At 35.6% G+C, this 18958-nt stretch overlaps 1 protein-coding gene across 1 annotated transcript in view; it reads left to right on the top strand.

The window, feature by feature from the left end:
- Positions 1-18456: 18456 nt before the first annotated feature.
- Positions 18457-18958, top strand: part of PPP1R13B (protein phosphatase 1 regulatory subunit 13B) — a 43222-nt gene continuing 42720 nt past the window's right edge. Inside the window, exon 1 of the mRNA XM_054400017.1 lies at positions 18457-18604. Within this exon, the coding sequence (XP_054255992.1) occupies positions 18457-18604 (148 nt within the window). The remainder of the gene's footprint in view (positions 18605-18958) is intronic.

Raw genomic sequence — 18958 nt, 5'->3', positions numbered from 1 at the left:
GTATTTTTGTTAAAAATACTACAAAATGAGTTTGGTACATTTTTTCTACTAGTTTGGAAATCTGTCATTAGAATCAATTAAACTCGGAAGCATATAATCTCTAATGCATTAGGCAATATATTCATGGAATGCACTCAATATTTTTAGCTTTTGAAATAATTTTTTTGTGGTAGCCTATAATAGAATTGTATTGTGCAATAATAGACACCATCTTTCAGAAGCAGATTTGTGTGTCAAAAGCAGCAACACTAACAGGAGGGCAATGATAATTCTATTAACTTAAAGGACAAGCAAGAATATGAACTGCTTAGTGGAGGAAAAGAATAATTTTGGACATCAATTTTCAGCAACTTCACTTAGATTTTAGGTCACTCCATTCATTTTCTTAAATCTTGCTTAGAAGCAAGTACGCATGACCTTGCTTGCTTTGGAGAGTGTGGGTTTATCGTTGTGGTGCAGTAGGATGTTGGAGCAACTGAATTCTTTTCAGGGCTGAGGTTTCACAATGGGGATGAGGTGGGTTAACCATTTCCTGTAGCCAGGGGAAAAGACTGTTTCCTTTTCCTTGCTGCTCATTCCCACCATTTGCTTTGAATGGGCTGGACTTGATCATCTCAGTAAATTGATACAGGTCACTAAAAATGTAAAAAAAAGTTGTATGCAAAGAATGCTGAAGAGATATATGTGTACTTATGTATATATGGAAGTATGTAAATGCATTGTACTGGACTAGTGCATTAAATCAGCTTACATTGTGACTGTTGTATTGTCTGTGTTGGTACAGAAGGAAGCAAACTGCTTGGCTGACATAACAGAGAAGGGGACACGGAAGTGGAATTTCTCCCTTTCAGTATTACTTTTGTATTTTATTATTCAGTTTAGTTTATTGTGGAACTGGAACCCAGACAATGTGTTTTGAATTTTGTTCTCTGGCTACTTAGCAAGTGAGTAGAACAGTGAAATGAAACTAAAGATCTCTGCAGTGCAGTAATATTGTTACTTCAGAGCTAAGTTACAGTTTTGCCAGTTTTCACGTCTTTATTTGGTATCCAGTAACACTTTACATTTTCCCTGAAAAAGAAGAAAGTAAGAGATATTAAGTTTTCTGGTAAAATATGTGGTCTTTGGGGACCTCTTGAGAAACTAAGTTGGGATTTTAAAAAAAAGATAAGCAATAAATCGTAGGTGGCAGGTTGCTACCCCCCCTCCTACCGCTTGCGGTATTGCATTCCCTCTGATTTCTGCCCATTAATTCTTCATCTTCTAAGATTCATAGTGTAATTTAGCCTAATTCTTCAGTAGTGGAAGTACAATTAAGATCTTTTTTTAGTTTCCAATTCATTGCTTTGCATAGCAGCAGAATTCTATTTATGTGTGAGACTGTAATATAAAACTGTTTTATTTAAGGAATTCCAACTTCAGCAGGAAACAAACTTGATTATGTTTCAGACACTGTATTTAACCTTTTACAAAAGGATTTCAGCTTTCAGATGACTAAACTATTGTTTACAAATTGACAATGAAAGAAAATGAAGCTTCAGTTTTGTGTAGGTGATATGGATGTAAATGCAAAGACTGTTGTAGTCCTGCCTCCCTGCTGCCCCCTCTCTTGTGTTGAGTCTGGTATTTATTTGAATCTGTGCTGAGCTGTTTCAGTATGTGAACTCAGCAGGAAGTTGCTTGCCTTTTTTTTTTGCCAGGATACTTTTCTGCCAGCTGAGCAAACTGAAACCAACTCGGTGTACTGGAACCAGCACAAGAAAGGGCAGGGATGCGTAGATTGCAGGAAGGATGTAATAATTTTTTTAGTTTAGATTGCTGGGATTTTTCAGCCCTAAACAACTCCATGGTGGTGAATGAATATGGTGTGCTATATGTAGGTGATTTTGGTATGTAATCCGTGTCCCAGGTTGCAAAGAAGAGTAACTCTCTTACTCTCTGAAACCAAAACAAGAAAATGGTGCAGTGCCCAAGGTCTCTGCCAGGTTAATCAAGGAGAATTTCTCCAATCCCAAATCTCATTGATTGACCCCATGTACACAAACACAGTTAATTGACTAGCATCTGAATTAATTGTGTTCTGCAGTCCTGGGCTACAATTTTTGACACTTCAAGACCAGCAAACCTCATTCTCCTAGAAAACCCAAAATGTCCAGACCTACTAAGGTGAACAGCTGACAGTTGGTGAGGTTACAGTATTAGATGAAAAAACCAGTAGGCAGGGCTGCATTAACACATGGAGAAAAGTATTGCCTGCATTGCTTTGCCTGCATGTTAAAATGGAAAGAAATAGAGCAGAGTTTGCCATTACCATTAAGTACAGGCTTACCTGCATATAAATACTTTTTTTAATTTATCAAAGAATCTGTGTTGTCTTTGTTTAGAATAACGGATACAGTTTAATGTTTTAAGTTGAATACTTCGAATGCACATTTGCATGAGAAAATTCTTTTCTAATTCTATTTCCTAATGCAATTTGGTAATTTTGTAATTTAAGACAGTGCTGCATCTGTTAGCATTCTTACTTATGAAGGTGATGCTTTCAACATAGTTATGGTGTTTTTAACATAGTTCAGACTCTTTTTTTATTTTATACCTTTTTTTCCCTCATACTTACTCCTTTGAGGGGGGAAAAAAAAAGCTTTGTAAAGTATATCTGGCTATCTTGTGAAATCATAACTAGTTACTAATATCATTGCCACTTCGTTTGAAAATATATAGAATATGGAGGGGGTATTCGTACACTGTTATGGTTTAATTGTTCGTAATAAAATGGGTTTTTTAAATGGCTGTTTACGTTTTGAGAGAGAGAGGAATGGGATGGCTGGAGCCATCCCATTGTGTGATAATGTGGGCAGCATAGGAAACTAGTATTCTAGTAAGTTTAAACAGTTCAACTAAAACTCTTACGTTACCCACTGAGAACTTAGATAAATTATTATTTGAGCGTCTGAGAAAGTACTAGACCAACAGCCATTTCTTATGAATCCTGTAAAATAATTTTTGTGGTACATGGGTATGATAGATACTTAGCTTAGTCAAATGCATGCTTAGAAACAGTCAAACAGGGTTGTTAGTGTTAAATTTGCCATTCAGATATATTGACATTGATTTTTCCTGCTGGTATTTAAAACCAGCAAGTTCTTGGAAATGAAATTTTGGATGACTCTGCAGGCTAATGAATGGGTTAATTACTATTTAGACTTCAAACAGTTGGACTGTGTGTGCACTTTGAATTCTTGAAACAGTGTCTTATAAAAATAAACTATGAAACTCATCTCTCTATGCAGCTTAATCTCTGCATGCAGCTCTGAATGCCTCAGCATGCCTGATGCTTAATTTTCTTATGAACTGCTTTACTGTCCCAAGTTATCTAAGTTTTAGAAAAATCTTAGCTGTAAGTCTGAATACTGATAGTGCAGAAAAAGATCTCTGGAAAAAAAAGATCTGTAGTGGTTGACCTCCTTTACACTTCTAAATCGTGTCAGGATCAAAGCAATTATTTTAAAACGATGTCACATGGATTGCTGTCTGTTCTGGCCCATATCCCTTGGAAACCTATTCAGTCCCTTTTTCTAAATAGCTTCTTCAGTGCTTCAGGGTACTTATTATTTTATTGTCATTTATCACCAGTTCAGCAAGAGCTTGTTGGATATGGGAATATGCTATGAAAATGCAAGATTTACATGGAAACAATTCAGATCCAACTCTGTTGCTTACAGTGCCCTCCCCCCCATCCCACTAAATTCCTGAGTGCAACACAGCACTTTGTTTTTACGCTTTCTTTTTTCTTTAAATCAGATGATGGAGAGCAGTAGTATTTGTTTTTGTAGCACTGATTGGAGAGCAGTTGGTAAAAGACCTTCCATACACCCCAGCCCCGTACCCATATAGATGTCAGTTTGCCTAAGTGGAAATAAATAAACCTAAATACCTGTTTCATTAAGTATTATTAATTTTCAGTGACCTGTGAGAAATTTGATTTTTTTTTTTCCTGGATTTTAATTTTTTTTTTTTTTTTTACTTTGCTCAATATGATCCATGGATTTTTGATTGATCCTAGTGGAGAAAGTGAAAGAAAATAAAGAGAGCTCACACAAGCTGTTTTTCTTAAATGTTTGTATGTGTGTAAGTTGTGTGTAAATTCTAGTAGGTCAGTTTTCATCTGAAAGTAATCTTGTCTGTTTAAATTAGTTTTCCACAAACCTGCAAGGGTTTAGTTTTATAGTTAACATTTATAGATTAAAAAGGAGGAGGAAAATAGTGAGAGGGTAAGATAGGATAGCAAAGTGAAAAAAAAGTTATTAAAACAAATATACCTTAATTTAAGGTTAGTGATATCCTGCATGCAGGATTGTATTTTACTGGTTCTGAACTCCCAGTTTTCCTTATCCATTACTTCTCTGTGTATTCTTGTTGCTCACAATGACCAATTTTAATCCATAGCTTTATGTTAAGTAATTTTGAGTTTTGTATAGATACTTGAGGTGAAGTTGTGTGCATTATTGGGAATTATACTTTCAGGTTTACTTTTTATTCTTTTTCCTACATCATTCCATAGAGTTTTCAGGAGTTGTGAGTGTCTTCATGTTTAAATGCTTTAGTAGGATCATAGACTGCATTTACCTATTGAATGATTTACATAAATTTTGCTAAGCACAAGCTTTGTCACACAGGGCAAGTCCTCATGGAACTTACAAGTTTTTACCTTTTGTATAGGTTTATAACATGTTTATGAAATACAGCACGTACATAATCTCCTTCACTTTGAGTATTCAAAACATCTTTTCATTTGGGGAGAAAAATCCTCTTGTTTCTTTAATTTAGGATTTTGAGGCTGGTAATATATCAAACAACGAGAGGCTGTGGTATACTCATCTCTCTACATAGATTCTAGATTTATATTTACCTCCCTAGCAGTAGCAGTTATAAATCAGTCAGCCAAATAATTTCACTGGATCAGATAACATGGAAACAATACATTGACAGTCTACATGAGGGAAAGTAAGGGCCTACACTGGGTTTCCATTGTTTGTATTGTTTATCTGATTTACCAAATGACACACGGTTGTTTTCAGTTATTTCAGGAGAGTGGAGGACAGGACAAAAGGGAAGTTCAGTGACATGTTTATTTTAGTTCATTTTCTTCTTTTGAAAGAACCTAATTACCCAATAGGGATGGCAGGCTTTAGAGTTGGACCATCCCATACACCTCTATCTACATGTGTATCACACCTTTTTATTGCAAATAAGGCTTTGATAAGTTCTGAGGGTTTGTTTAGAGGAATTCAGCCATTAGCCATAGTTGGAAGAGTGGCACAATGTGTGTTAATATAGGCTCATCTTTTCCTCTCAAATATTTATTCAAGTGATACAGTTTGTTTTTCTGGCAGATAAAGATACAATCTGGTTTTGGAGAAGAACCAGATTAGATTTTTCCATCCTTCTAAAAGCAAAACAACCTTTCCCTTTTAAGAAATATCCTTCAGTTCATCATTTATTTAAGATGCTGTTACTAGCAAGTCAAATTTTTTAAATTGCAGCATTTTATAAATCTGAAATTGTTCTGCCAATTATGTTCTCAGTAAACCTCTCAACATGATACGTGTTTGCTGAGGAGGAAGGAATACGGCATGGGATCAGAGTGTTTTTGTTACAGAATGCGTTGTGGGGGGACAGGACTATTTCTGAATGTTGAAGCAGGCTAAATACAGTATCTTGCTAGCTTTTTCTTCTTTGTTGATGCTTGTGGGGAAGGATAATAAATCAATTCTGTGGCTCTCAAATTAAGCTGACCACACCTTCCTTTTCCCTTCCTGCAGTTAATATGTGAGGTGCAACACAAAAGATGTAGCTCATGACTACATTTCTTAGCTATCGGTTGTTCAGGTTCTGTTATCTTTAATAGCATGGGTTGGATTTTGTTGTTGTTTTGTGGTGCTGGGTTTTTTTAGAGGGGGGGTTGGTTGGTGGTTGGTTGGGGTTTGTTTGTTTTTACCTCCTTGGGTCACTTGCTTACTCTTTATCTCCATTTTCTCCATTATGGAAATGGATCAGGCTAGAGAATATGCTTTGCTCCAGTAATTGTAGAGTGAAAGCTAAATGCAATATTGGTGCCACTTCTGTCTGTTCCCCCTTCTGGATCCTGTATAGTGTTGACAGGAATGATGATAAACATTCACTGTCCCTTGACATGAAGAGGCAGTCAGAAACATAGTTTACCAGTTTATATTCTCTGCTGTTTGAATTACATCCAGGAAGAGGACAGACTTCGCCAAGAATGGAGTAGTACTTGAACGATAGTATTTTTAGTCATAAATACATGGTGTGTTTGTTGTTGTTTGGTTTGTTTTTAAGCTTGTTGGTCTTTCTAAAACATTTTCCTGTTTTAAGAAATTGTGTCCTGGGAATGTCTTTTGATAGCTGTTAGGATTATTTGCTCTTGGAACTTTGGCTCATTTCATTGCTCCCATCATCAGGAAAATTACTTCTGTCTCTTTTGAGACAGTTAGAGCCTTATAGATAAATTTAAGATGAATGCTTAGTGTTTGTCATTATTATAACAGCAAACAAAGATAACTATTGCACAAGAGAATAGCAGAACTCCCCCACTGCAACCTTGCCTAATTAGGTGAAACTTGATCTAGCCTATCTTGTTCCTGTCACAACTATGTCCTGTCTTGTTTCTTTAGAACGTCTTATCACTGCTCGTCATTACTGCTTGAATTCATATGCCAGTAGATCAAAAATACTCCATTTAAGTAGTTTTTCACTGTAGTTGTTGCACAGAAACTTCTCTTAGTTTTTAGGTCTACACAGTATTTTTATATTCACTGCTATTTACAGTTGTCCACATGAAGAATATTTTAAGGATGGTTCTTCAGAATATTATAAAAACATCAAAAGAGAAATCTTGGCTACGAGAAAAGACTAGACTTAACTCTAAAAGCTGGACAAAGGACAGAATTATAAAAAAGAAGGTGGGATCACATTGTTTTTTTGTGGGGTTTGTTTTTCTCTGAAATTAAGCATTTTGGGATTTCTTTGTAATGCAAATCTAGCCTTATAGTGGGTTAGAGTGGGCATATGTGGGATTTTTGCTTGAAGATCAGAGATTAGTGCTTTATATGGGTTTCTTCTGTATATGAAATGTCTGAAATCTTTAATTTTACTTTGCATAAGTTATTTGACTTTTTAAATTGTTCATGGGTTTCTTTAATTCCGCCAAATTGGAGATCTGAGAGTAAAACAGAACAGCTTTTAGTTTTTTAATCTGCCACTTTAAAAAAATAAAGAAATACACTGGAAAGAGTTATTTTCTATTCTGTGTAATTTCCACTCTGATGGAATGAAAACTCTGCAGATTGCCTGTTGGATCCCAAAGGATGCATTCACTTTTCACCTCTTATATTTTTGCCAAGCCAGATAACATTACATCAAAGATTGAATGGTCAGTGTTCCCTGAAAGCCATACACTAAACAATCGTTATTTTGTTAATACTTTCCACTCAGTGGGAGGAAGCTGTGGCAGTTCCTTTTCTTTCACTCTATTGAAAGTAAGAGTAGAGCTGATTCCAGTTGCAACATTACATATGGGTGTCTGTAGATTTCATAAAAGTTGTTCATTGTTTATAAAATGAAAAAGTGATGCTCAGTGCTACAAGTCACCTTTATTAATGGACTTTTAAAAAGCACAGTGTCTTTAGCAAAAGCGCTATATTGGCTGGTTTGTTTTGTTTTCTGCTTTTGCTTTTTGTTGATGATGGGGTTTTTGTGTTTTTTTGAAAAGCTGTGTGTGGAAAGACACAAATGCCTGTACTTTTCTGAGGAGATTATTTTTAATGCAGTGGTTGGGTCAGGCTTTTCTGGAATTCAGTGGATTTTGGATGACTTTGCTATAGCAGTGGACAAGGTCAAACTGAAGACTTAGAAACACTAGTACCTCCCTTTCCATAGCCTTGGCCAAAATATTTTTAATAGTTTGAGAACACTCAGTTCTGTGGTAGAAATTCTGTGGTGCTATTTTGTTGCATGTGGATTTTGAAGATTAAGTGGTATTTCAGGAAAATTAACCCAAACCCTCATGCCTAGCCCTGCTCTTCACTTTTGCTTTCTGCTGTCAGTGTGAGCTTTCTTTCAAAGTAACTGATAGTATTGCTATTCCTTGAACAGGACTTCTCCCTATATCCTGCCCACACAATAAAAGTAAAATACTCATTTCTTTGTCCTAGTTACCTGTCATCTCATTCCTGAGTCTTTGGGGAAGTATATTGTTTTGTAGAGTTTGGGGATTTAGGAGGCTTTTTGTGTGTGGTGTATGGGATTTTTGGTTTGGATTTGTGTGTGGTGGTTGTTGTGGGTTTTTTTTAAACCTTTCCTTTTGATGAATATGACTTTTTTTTTTTTCCCCTTTCTGACTGGAAACCTGAGATTCTTAAGTAATAAAATAATCTGTCAGGCTCAGTCATCTTGGATTCATCTAGTTTTGTTTTAATTTATTTTCAGTTCACTGAAATTATCTGCAAGTTTTACAGCACTACAATTACATTGTTCTTCTGTAACGTGTTTTCTGTAATGATTTGGAAAGTAAAACTTTTAACAGTATTTTAAAGAATACTATTCTAATCTCATCAGCTGATGAAATTAAGTGGGCAGCTAATATTTTAGAACTGTTGTTCCAAGCTTGTCATGCATTTGATGTATGATATTCTGGTTACCTTGGCAGTTATGAATGGATTAGACCTTTGAACATTAGCACTAGATTTTGTTTGTGGTCTGTTATGACGAGATGTGGTTGTAGTGTCATGACGAGATGTGGTTGTAGTGTCACAGTGATTCCTCAGCCCTTTTCCCTGGGGACTCTGGGGTTGTACCTGCACTGTGGGTCTCCATTTAATTCTCTGAACCATTTGGTTTGGAGGACTCTGGGTTGGAGACATGAAGAAGTAGAAATGTGGACATTATGTTTATATTTTATTGAAATGGAGCTGTCAGAGTTTATGGACAAATAGACTTCAGGAAAGGTGACTGCATCAGTCTATGTATTATTTTGATCTGGAGTTTTACTGTCCTCTGGACTTCTGACTTTTCCTGATGATTTCTAGTGTTGCATGCATTTGTAAATGCAGCACCTGCTGCAGTTTTCTAAGAAGACTTTGGCAGGATTCCATTGTTTAAGGACTTACCATCTCAATAGGCCTAAACAACTACTAAAATACAGTGAGTGGTATTTTCTAGTTTCTAAAATAGATTAGCAATTTGTTTTATTTTTATTTAATAATCATCACAAATTCAACGTGTCTGCTGATTTTTATTGTTTTTTCAAGGTGCTTTTGATAAATCCCATTGAAGTTAGATAGGCAGTAATAGATGAGGTTTGTGATCCTAAGATTCACAGACAAAAAATATTCTAAAAGATAAAAAAAATCACCAAGTGTCAGAAAAACTCTGGGACTTCTTCAGAACTCCTTGATTTGAAGTTCTGTCTTTTTTTCTTGGTTGATAGACTGCAAAGGTTCATTTGCAACAGTGCTATAACAAATCAGAGAATACTAATTTGCAAGGTGGGAATATTTACTTTTATGTATTAAGCTGTCTGCAGTCTTTTAAACAGTGAAACAAAACAAAATTTCAAAGCCTTATTCCAGAAAGAAGAAAAATACCTGTTTGTAATACGTGTTGCATGATGGAGAACTGTGCTTAGCAAGAATTTGTCAGTGTGCCTAGAATTATCTCTGCATTCTAAAGTCTCTTACATGGTACCTAGTGTCTTGACAGTCCTTTGGTAGAATTATTTGTGTCAAGGAGCAACAACAAGATCTCTTGCTGTTTCTCCAGATGTAGCAATTTAGGAATCAAGCAAACAGATAATACGATGCAGGGATGTTGAACTTACTCCGTAGCAAGTGCCATGAGAAAGCATCACAAGAGGCATGCTTTATAGATTTCTCTAACTGCAGGCTGTGTTGCTTTAACTAATGATGTTAAGTATTGCGCTTGTACAGATTTCCTTTTAAATTAGCAGTTTTATTTGTAATGCAACCTCTTTTTTAACTTGTCCCTTTTCAGCTATACCCATTCTCAGCTCCTGTTTGCTTTTAACAGACATCTGAATCTAAACAAAAGCATTCCAATGTTGTGACAAACAACACAAAGCTTCTATAAAGATAATGTCTGCAGAGCTGGCAGTGGTTTACTACCATGGATTGACAGTGGCTCCTAATGTAACAAAGTTCAGCCTAAAATCTGGTATAGGGTTATGTCTAAATTATTGTGTTATTCTTCTGTTTTAGGCAGACATTAGAAACTTAACATTTGTTATGTCAGTTGGGGTTTTTTAGCCCTATTCATATCTTGCACCTCACAGCCTGTAGAACACCCATTGGAATTGCTTGTGTTGTTTACAAAATTGAACTTCTAGCTGCTATTGTTTCCATTAGGTATTGTTTTCCTAGAGCTTTGGAAGTCTTTCAATTAACTACTGCAATACCTTTAATTTAATAATCTGTGGATTTATCTTGTTTAGTTGAATATATTTAAATATGTGATGAGAGTTGCTGCTTCCTTCCTCTACCAAAAATGTTGGCTTACTTCTCTGCCCTACAAAAAGCCTACTGCTGAAAGAGACTTCAAATTCCAAATCTGCGCTTGGTGCTATAGCTCTTTATCTTTCAGTAACAAGGAAATGTGGTAAGTATTGTTTTTAGCAAATAAATATCAAGTAGATGTAGGTTTTTGAAGTAATCTGAATCCTGTTGAACACCTGCTGTCACATATAAAAGCTCGTTTACCGAAGAGGGCAAAAGCTGCAGTCCTGAAAGTTCTGAGATTAAATGTCTGTGTTTTTTTGTAAGATTTTTAAGCCATTGCATACATGTGGACCATATAAAAATGTAGAAAGATCTTGTTCAAGGATTTCTTTTAATGCTGTGCTTCTACATTTCCAGCAAGAGAATTAATTTTAAATCCCATCACCAATTCTGTTGGTACAACTACTAGTTGTGCCTAGTTATGTTTTCGATAGCTAGATTACCTTGTGCAGAACCTGATGAAAGTGGATCTCAAGATGGATCACTTGGAGTTTTTTTTCTTTCTGTGATTGTAAAATAGCAAGTTAATGCAGTAGTGTATGAGTTTATGAAAAAAATGCTTTTGTGAGATAAGTATAGTTAAAACACATTTAAGCAACATTATTTATTTTCAGGTTTGATCAAAATTGCAAATGCTATCCAAGAATGATACTAGCTTGTTTGTATTTGCGAGCAACCATATACAGGCTTAAGTTATCAATAGTGAAGTTAATGTTTCTAATATTTGTTAGTAGCCCATAGCTGAGTGCTATACATTTTTAGCGTCTGAGAGTTGCTCCCAATTTTGTGAATTCTTTTGCAAGCCATATGGAGGAAGTTGGTTTCAGATTTGAAAGTGCAGTAGGAAACATGCTGTTGGTTTCACAAGTCTGCATTTTGGCAGAAACCTTTACTTATTTTTGTATTTTTTGCAAATTGAAGTCTGTTGGTTGCACTACCTTTGTGAATTTTACCAATAGAGTCAAAAGGCATCACTAGGCTTTAAAGTTTGGCCTGAACTCAAAGTTCATAGAGCTTGGATGTGAGGAGACTCATTTAGAAATACAGAAACTGAACACAGTTATTTCTCACCCCATATATAGTGATAGGACAGGAGAGAATGAATAGAAGCTTGAGGAGTGTAGGCTTAGACTAGATATTAGATAGATGTTAGGAAGAAATCCTTTACAGTTGAAGGTGATGTGACAGGTTGCCTAGGGAGGTCATGGATGCTCCCTCCCTGGAGGTGGTTCAAGGCTAGGTGCTATGAGGCCTTAAGTAACCTGGTCTAGTGGAAGGTGTTCCTGCCCACAGTGAGGGGGTTGGAATAAGATGATCTTTAAGGTCCCTTCCAACTCAAACCGTATTACAAAATCTATGAATATGGGAAAGAGGAAAAGATGTAAAGGGAAATAAGTATCCTGATGAAAACCACAGTCACTGATAATAAATTTGCTGTATGTTGTGATGCCGTTACTTGAAATAAGACTTATAAATGTATTGCAAGAAATTCTTCAACAGATCTATTTTTCCAAATAATAGCTTTATTCTGAAGGTAAATTATTACTGGAACAAGTGTGCTGGTGAATAACTTGTTTCTTAGATGGACTTTAAATGTTTCTTTTCAATACACGAAACTGAAATAGTTTAATCCTGTTACTGTTTTTCTGGGCCTTGCACATAATAATCAGAGATTTATTTCGGATTGTTTGTTCTGAAATCTCAACAGTAGAAAGAAATACTTACGACTTGAGTCAAGAATGTATCTTTAGATGGCTTTAATTAAAGCACTTTTGTGATTATAATTTCATAGTCTGGTTTCTTTTAAAACACAGTTGCTTAATGCTTCACGTAATTAAGTTGAAAATCTTAAAAAGGGACAATGTACATACTGCAAATAAAATTCTACTTTAGTGTTTGAAATGTGCACCGAATATTTCTACAGCTGTAGCTAATGCAAGATTTATGTACCAGCATGAATTCCAGGCAAGCAAACTTGCATGAGATAGTTGATAACTTTTGTTTCTCTCACCATTCTATACACAGAGCTGTGCATATTTGTATGTCTCATCACCAAAGGGATGATGTTTCACCTCTTCACATTTTCCTTGCATCTCATTGTATAATTTTTACAGTAACTGAAAATCTCAGTCTTACTTAAAGCTCGTATCTGATGATGGGGCTTTGACATTTCAGTAAGACATTTCAGTAGGGGTTTGGACCTTTTGGCTGAAATTCTATTGTAATAGCATCTTAAATATAGCAAGCCCCTGGGACTCCTCAGTCACCGAAATTAAAGATTAAAGCTAATAAAGCTTCTTGGGAGATTGAGGTCTGTACTGTGCAAGAGAGATTTACTTTGCTGATCGTTCTCTTCTTGGAGTTGTAGGCACCACTAAGTGTTCTGAAATAGCAAAACATAAGACCATGAATAGATATTTTGGAACTCTTTTTATTAGAGGAAAACACATGGTGAGAAGATAATGCCTCCCAGTTTCCATGAAACAGAAAGAGTGAAGTAGGTATTTCTAAGAGGAATAAGTTTTGTATTTAAAATTCATTGTGTGTCAGCCTTTTAATGATAAGTATTTGATATGTTTGAAATGTCTGATTGCCCCTCTTCTGTAAGAGGCATTTTTGGGGGGTTTGTTGTATCTTACTTCTACATAATGAAATATAGGTTAGCTTATAGAAAAGCAAAGGGAAAATCTACTAAGACTACATAGCTGTGTGTGATTTCAGCCATGCTTGTATCCATACGAAGTATTCTTAACTCATAATCACATGCTTGAAAATTCTTAAATTGGCAGAAGTTATTAGCACTAAAGATCTATTACCTGCTATGCCTTTAATATCAGGTAGGTATTACTATATCTGGATTTGGGCAGTGAGAGCAGTGGGTAGGACAAAGGGAGACATTAATTAGTTTTATTTTCTTGGATTATTTTTTCTTAAGCTTTTTTCCTCTGCTTGAATTATTTTACATCGAATCTTTCACAGATGTGATTTTTCTAAATTCCTTTGTTGTTGGGGACATAGAGTGGGTTATTTGCAGAAAAAGTAAAGATCGTCTCATCCATTTTTGCCAGGAACCCTAGCTTCTTTGAAAATGTGGGGTTTAGTTAAAAATCAGTTATATGTAAGGCAAAAAGCCATCTGAATAATTTACCATCTTCATCCTCATGACTGACTGTTTCTCTTATTGAATATGTATCTATTACTGTAAGAAAATAATTTGGGACTTGTTTTAAATCCTAATACTTCAAAATGTCTTGAAATAGTACTTGTCTGATTGCTTTCTGATAGCTTAAATAATTCAATGTTCTGGGAGTAGGGAGTCCAGGGTACATGGACTGTGTTATGGTATTTACAACATTTACTGTGTCAGCTGCCTGAGTTATTAAATTAATGTGAGCATAAGGCAATGGAGGTGTGGGTGTATAATTTATTTCTTCTCAAGCAGCAGTGTTTCTGGTCTTGGTAGCATAATATAATAGTTTGGTAAGACGCATTTTTTTCTCCATGTATGTTGTTGTTAATGAGGACCTAACTAATTGAATACTGGTTCTTTTTAATTTGGGATGTTGGCTGAAGATCAAAAAGTGTTGTATGGTGGGTTTTTTTTGTTTGGTTGGTTTGGGGTTTTTTTGTTCGGTAAGACTGTAGAAAATAATAAGGAAAAGACCTCAGCAATGGGAGTTTTAGCATTCTAGACTATTTCTTAAGAAACAACGCGCATAGCTGTCATCTCCTGGTTTTATGGTGGTGGTCTAGTTAGGCAGAGAAGATTTGTAGAGAGTACTGATTCTGAGACTGTCCTGAAAGGAGGTCATCTGAAAACTGAGCAATCAGTGAGATGACAAGAGTAGTTTTGAAGGACGGTTGTGATGTTTGATAGAGTTAGCTAGAATTTGTGAGGGGGTTAAAAAGAAGAGTAAAAAGAAATGGGAATTCATGAAGGTTTGGTAGCAGAAGCAGTAAAGAGTAACAGACAGGTAACATCCATGTGTGGGTTGAGAAGAAGGAGAGAATTGTAAAATTTGGAGCTTTGTATTCATTGTAAAAAAATTACATGATTTAGAATCCCTGAGGTGATTTACTCATGAATGTTAGGTTGAACTTACTGTATGACATTGTGTCCAAGTATTAAAAGTTTGGAATGATCAAACTGGGAGTTTACCAAAAGAAATGCTACAGTGGTTATGATCTTATTTTGCAAGATGGGTTTTATACAATTGCTCCTATCTAAGAATCCAATTTAAATGAGAAACCAAAGGATTTATCAGTTCCTCTGTGTCCTAATATTTGCTAAGAATGTTTTTTCATAAAGCTAATTTACTTCAGTGGGTGTACAATATATTTAATGTGCATCTTTCACTTGTATTCTTCAGGAGCAGATTTCCAGGCTTTATCAATGCTTCTTTCCATTTTATCACTGTGAAATACCTCTTATTCCCCCATGACAAATAGGGACAGCTATGACACTGACTTGGAAAAGTGAATTAACATTGCAATATATTAATAATGCTCAGTATTTTGAATCTTCTTCTGAATGTTTCAGAACATTTCACAGCATGTTTTTTCAGCTCCTCTGGTATTACTCAGGCAATCTGTTTAAAATAAATCCTTATTTAACCTAGTTTACATGATGAGTAGTATGACAATAATTGGCTACAGCACCTTGCCCTACCTTATTAGGGAGATACATTTCTTTGGGCTGTTTAGCAGGTGATGTTGTGAGTGACACCCAGAAGACAGAGAAGACACTACTAGTACACTCTTGAGTTGAGAGAAGAAAGTGATATGGTTGAGTTACCTCAGATTTCGACTGGATCTTGCAAAGGGGACAGAGTATATAGTGGCTGAGATCTGAATTTATGGACAGTTGACTGATATATATGGGATAACTCACGCTTCCAAAGCTTTTCTTTCCTTTTCATCCTGTCTGCAGATGTGAACAGATAATCTTGAATACAAGAAATAAGTTTTCTGGGGTAGTGTTATCTTTACAGCAATAAAAAAATAGACAGTTGGGAACCTTGTAGAACTAACTGCATGGTGTTAAGCCACTCTGTTTATCCTTTTGTAACAAGATAATAGGTCTTTCAGACAAATGATAGAGTTGGTATGTATCCTATCATCACTTCAGTAAATCAGGGTCTGATGATATAAGGTTTGGGAAACTTGAGTTTTATTTCAAAATTGCTATCAATTTTTATGGGGAAACTATTTAGAATACTGACATTAATAACTCTCTGTCAGACTGGTGGTGTTTAATTTAACTTACTCAGCTTACTTATTTATTGTGTATTCCTTAAATTTAATTGCAGAGGGAGAACAAAAAAAAAGGAAGAAGAAAAATATTTTGTAACATCCTTGTGGCTAAAACTAGTGGATTTAAATAGTCAAGAAAATCTTTGTCTAGACTAAGAAACTTCTTGCAAAAGGAATCCTGGATTTCTGATGTGGATGGTTCAAGGAAATGGTGGAATTTCCATCATGAAAGGCTTTTCAAAACAGGTTAAACAAGCATCTCTGCAGAGTAGTGTATGTATAGTTGATCCTGCCTGAGGCCAAGAGACTTCATTAGACGACCTCTTAAGGTTTCTATTGTTTTATGTTCATATATGTCTTTTCTTTCTTAAGTTTAAGGTCAAATTCCACTACTGTATTCCACATTAGATATTTATTCTGTAAAGGATTCCACAGCCACTGAACATCGAGACCATCTGAATCTTCTACAAGGGAATAATGACATTGTGAGCTGTTTACAGGAGGTGGTTGCAGGCGCTTTCAGTATTATCTGTGGCTGCATCCTATGGCTTCCTCCTAGCTTGTACTGTAGTTTTTACTACAGCTTCTTTTAATGCTGCTCTTGGAGAAATTTAACGAATTCTAGTGTATTTACAGTCCTGGATGACTGCTTGTTGTGTTGAAGTATAGCTACTTGAAGACTTAAGGATACAGTATACAAACTTGGTAGGCTGAGGGAGAGGAGGAACATTGGCTAAAAGCCTGGAGGACTGATGAGGAGACCCAGCATTTGAAGCCTGGGCTTTCTTGGAATTTGTCCTGTGCCTGCTTCTAAAGCAGATAGACTGCTCGTACTCAGTGTCTAGCTGTTACTAATGCACATCTTCAGCTTGGTACATCTATATGTTCCATAGATAAAAGTATGATGAATGGTTGTAAGAATTGCTTATACAATTGAAGCACAACTCTGTTAAAGTGGAGAGTGCTCATTTAATGAAGAGCTTTTAAAAAATTAGGTTTAATCTTTATGGTTTGGTATGTGATGACACATTTTATTTACTGCAAAGATCTGAAAGAACTTTGTTTGCAGACAAAATGATTAATGTGGTCCCATTCTTTAGGGACATCTATTATTATGGTGTCTTTGTCCTTTAAAGATCACATTCTCTCTCTCTCTCTCTCTCACAAACTCCCATGAGTTTACAGAATACTGTTGTGGCTACAGTTGGGAAATTAGAGTGTAATTGTTATTAAAAGTATCTGTTTAATTTTAAGCAGGATCTTAAGGTCAAGTATCTTTCAGAAGATTTTGTGTAACATAGGAATACTTGTGTTTGAATGCAACCTTTACTATTCCACCACCAGTGTCACTCATGAAAAAAATAATTATTTTAGCATCATTGTATTAGGAGTTTGTTCCTTGGTAGAATGTTTTTTTATCTTTCCTTCTTACAAGCCCCTCTGTTGCTAACTGTGTACTTCCAGTTTTGCAGTAACTTGCATGAGGACCTACAGACCAAAACCATTGAGGATACTGTGTAAAGTAGAGGTCCTTAATAGGGGGAATGTAGCAAATGAACATGTTATTAATGATCACATAATATGTATGCACCAAGGGTGTGAGGCTGGGTTAAACTAATATGCACAGTTTTTTGAGTGTTTAACTTCGCAGCAAGTTACACCTGCTAGTATGAAGAGGGATGGAATGTCTCTGGGTATATTTATTTGTGCACACGTTTATTTAGGGTGGAGAAAGGAATTTGAACAGAAGTTTACATTGACCCAGATTAACAGTAGCTCTTAGTGCTAGGCATTTTCCTTTACAGATTTCATCCCACTTTTTCATCTTTCTTTTTCCCTTAATGTCAAGTCATCTTGAATGCTGTTAAGGGGGAAGGAGGGGAAGAAAAGTTATTTTCAGTTTTGTGGCTGCTTTCCAACTGGAATAGCTGAGAACAGTTACTAGAGAAAAAGTCATCTTTTGATGTTATAATTTTGAGTGAAGAGAACACACTTAGTACTGCTGTGGGAAGGCTGCATGTACAGTGTGATTGTGGTGGGGGTAGTACAGATAGAACCAACTTTTCAGAGGGTTTTAGTTGTAGCAAGTATGCTAAGCAAATACAGTCCCTTGAAAAATATGATTTTTTTGCTCCTCTCTCTTTTTTTTTAATGCTGAGATTTACCATTTAATCAAAGGGTTACAATTCAATCAAATGTAACTAACTATCTTCAGGCAGTTTGTCAAAATGACATCTATCCTGCAAAGGGTTGCCTACCTGTGAAGCTTCAGGTTACTTTGTCAAAGTATTTACTTATTTGTAACATTTAAATGCTATGATTTCAGGCCTCTAACACACACAAAGTTTGTTCCTTCCCTCCTAGCATTATTTTCAGACAGAACTAAACCATTTCAACTTAAGTGTTGTTTTTTTAAAGTGAATTCAATGCACTGTCAAGAAAATTCAACACAAAGGACTAAAGCTTTGGCAAACTTACAAGGAACTGAAAACTACTTTGAAGGATCGTAGTAACAAACCCATAAGCATATGTTTCCATTTACAGGGGGATTATAAATCTTACCCATGATTTTATTCTTGCCATTTTAAAAAATATTCTGCTTTTTTTCTTTTAGATGATATTAACTGTGTTTCTGAGCAACAATGAACAGATTCTCACAGAAGTTCCAATTACGCCAGAAACAACCTGTCGTGATGTAGTAGAGTTCTGCAAAGAGCCTGGAGAAGGAAGCTGCCATCTGGCTGAAGTATGGCGTGGAAACGGTAAGAAAAATCTTCAGTAGAAATTGATTTAAATGTATGGACAAAAGATAGAAATGGTAAGACTGACTTTTCAGTATTAATGATTTCAAATTGTACTTTTTTTTTTTTTTCCTAGCAAACTGTTATGCAAAGCATGGCAATTCAATATCTGTAGAGGTGAATGCAATTCTTGACATTTTTTTTTCCTTCTCTGTTTTCTTCCTCATTGTGGAGTTTTTGGTAGAATGTTCCTTTAATATATGTTAGTGGCTTCTATTTCACTTTTTCAAATTACATAAACCACATATTCAGTATCTTTATTTTAAAGGAAAGAAAAAAACGGGAAAAAAAAGGGTATTTTCACTTCTTGGAGCA

Source organism: Indicator indicator, chromosome 4, assembly GCF_027791375.1.
Source record: "Indicator indicator isolate 239-I01 chromosome 4, UM_Iind_1.1, whole genome shotgun sequence".
Lineage (NCBI taxonomy): Eukaryota > Metazoa > Chordata > Aves > Piciformes > Indicatoridae > Indicator > Indicator indicator.
The sequence above is the reverse complement of the archived record's forward strand: the minus strand, read 5'-3'. Positions and strand labels throughout refer to the sequence as shown.